General features: G+C 40.2%; 1 protein-coding gene across 2 annotated transcripts in view; it reads left to right on the top strand.

Moving 5' to 3' along the window:
- The first annotated feature begins 1129 nt into the window (after positions 1-1129).
- LOC122254981 (uncharacterized) overlaps positions 1130-2500 on the top strand; it is a 1679-nt gene continuing 308 nt past the window's right edge. The window contains exons 1-3 of one of the 2 annotated variants that reach the window (XM_043018896.2): positions 1130-1320; positions 1882-1967; positions 2108-2500. The exon at positions 2108-2500 is cut by the window's right edge and continues 308 nt beyond it. In XM_043018896.2, the coding sequence (XP_042874830.2) occupies positions 1233-1320; positions 1882-1967; positions 2108-2500 (567 nt within the window). In that variant the 5' untranslated portion in view covers positions 1130-1232. Of the gene's footprint in view, positions 1321-1881; positions 1980-2107 lie in introns of both variants that reach the window. The other variant, XM_043018886.2, reaches the window with a different exon arrangement.

Here is a 2500-nt window from a genome sequence, read left to right as displayed (position 1 = left end):
AGAGAGAGGAGAGAGAGAGAGGAGAGAGAGAGGAGAGAGAGAGAGAGAGAGAGAGAGAGAGAGAGAGAGAGAGAGAGAGAGAGAGAGAGAGAGAGAGAGAGAGAGAGAGAGAGAGAGAGAGAGAGAGAGAGAGAGAGAGGTAAAAAGTTTCGGGGAATTCCAAAAACTGGCATTTCGACTTTGCTTCGTCTTCTTGTATCTAATCTTAGCTGACTATAAACTTGTATATTTATGCACGATCTATGGATAAAAATACGAATTATATCATTTCACATTTTATGCGTACATATTAGTTTCTATGAATCAAATACAGAAAACGATAGAAATGTAAGATGAAATTAACCCTGGCAACTCAAAACGTGTGTGTGTGCAGCTTATAATAATTGGTAATGCAATAACGGGTATGATTAGTAAGCAGTAAACAAATCTGCCAATGAATCTAATAGACCACGGAAAATTGCAAGTTGTAACCGATGATTCAGAATCTGCAAGATCAAAACTTTTGGTGTGAGAGGAATTCAGGTTCGTTGTGTGTGTGTGTGTGTGTGTGTGTGTGTGTGTGTGTGTGTGTGTGTGTGTGTGTGTGTGTGTGTGTTCATATAACGATAATACAAATAATACTAACACCTTGCTAAGAAACTTTCATGTTGCGAAGGTCAAGGTACTTTTACTCGATGTAGGAAAATTTTGGAAATATTCGTCGTTGCAGAAACGAAGAAAAGATGTCTTTTGTTCTTCACTTCGTTAAATTTGTCCACTATTCGTATAAGTATCTATATTGTAAAATTCAGTTTCTAAATCACTTGTGATAGCTTAGACAACTAAATACTGAACGTTTTAATAGACAGAACGTTCGATTGGCCTCACAGGATCTTCTTGTTGCCAGCTAGCACTTTATGGCGAACATTTGTTCGTCCCAGCGCAGGCACAATCCTAATAACCCTAATTTTGTACGCATTATTATTATTATTATATTATTATATTTACATTAAGCGTCACGACTATTTTCTTTACTTAATTTTTTCCACAGTTTACTCCCTTTTTTAAATCTTATTCTTGTGCGTGGACATTATGATGACCAAAATTCACGTCCTTCCCAATATCCTGTACATGTGACGTCACCTGGACAGGAACTACTAGGACTGGGAAAATCGAACTGGCAACCCAAACAGTCTAGTGTTATATATACAGCCTCTGGATAAAATAACCCGACGAGAGTGTCTATCACTACGATGGAAGGTCTCTGCAATCTACACTGCACGTGCCACCGAAACAACCCTCCTTGCTACCAGTGTGTTTTGCTTGAGTGCACTTTTGCGAGTACGTAATGTTTGTACACTGATGGCAAAACATCATAAAATAGTGGATATACGTGCTAGGTAGGAATAAGAGTGGTAAATTGTGCTAGGAGGAATTTTGATTTTTCAGCTTATTCCACTTATGACTAATTAAGTGTAGATGGGATGTGAAGTTGACATATTTACCACTTCGAATGTGAAGTGATTTCTAAATGGCAGCAATATCGGTCTGAATGAGAGTATTGGTATATTCACTTGGGATCTATTTGTTTATGTCACTTTCCTGCAATGTCTGAAAAGGGCCAACAAACAATCATTATCACTCAAACACTGATGCAAAAAGGTTACGGATGTTTGAAAGCAATACGTTAAACTGCTATATATAGCATTGGAAATATAAGAAAGAGTACATTCAGACTGATATATAGATATGGTTAATGAGATCAATTTCATTTTTCATTCATTTTTTTTAAAGATTAGTAAAATGATAACTAGCAACATAAATTAAAAGACCAAAATCGCATATTTGGTGTGACGGTACAGTCAACTCAAGTGTATTTAGAAAACATATGTATCTTTATAGGTCCAGCAGGTGTCAAAATTCTTCAGCCATCTGCTCCGGTCTTGGACGAGGACCTCGATTCGCCCCTTTCTGGCCATCTCGGAGAGGTGAGAAATTTTGTACGTATACCATTATTTTCTAGGCCAAAGTTATTTATTATAAGCTATATCAAAGCCCTTTTCGTCATTATTATCGGTTGACAAAGATCTATATCTTGTATGTAAGGTGATCAACTGGACCTTTTCAGATACAGTCAGTAAACTCCACAGCTTCATCGCCCCCAAGTGAAGCCTTCGCAACACGCCTTGTGGGTGAGGTGACGGTGGGCACGGGAGGTGATGCCCCTGGTCGCCGCCATGCCCGCCATCACACTCGGAACGAGACAGGAAAAGGAGAGAGGAAACGCCAACCCCTTGCCACAGCAAGACACTTCTCTCCGCTCCCTCGCGACGATCTCTTATCTCATCCAAAACTCGAGGCTTCAGTCAAGCCAAAGGTTCTTCACCCCCTTCGACGGTGTGTCATTTCTCCATCCCATCCTCTGCCCAAGCCTCGCCCGTTGAACTTCCCTCCCAGGACGCGGGAAATGAACTGGCCTGATGACGCCCCGAGAAAGAGCTCTTCGCGAAATAGTCAGCGA

Source organism: Penaeus japonicus, unplaced genomic scaffold (genome assembly GCF_977035675.1).
Source record: "Penaeus japonicus unplaced genomic scaffold, GWHDUDI00000001_assembly GWHDUDI00000029, whole genome shotgun sequence".
Classification (NCBI taxonomy): Eukaryota; Metazoa; Arthropoda; class Malacostraca; order Decapoda; family Penaeidae; genus Penaeus; species Penaeus japonicus.
Note: the sequence above shows the minus strand (reverse complement) of the source record. Positions and strands in the feature narration are given on the sequence as shown.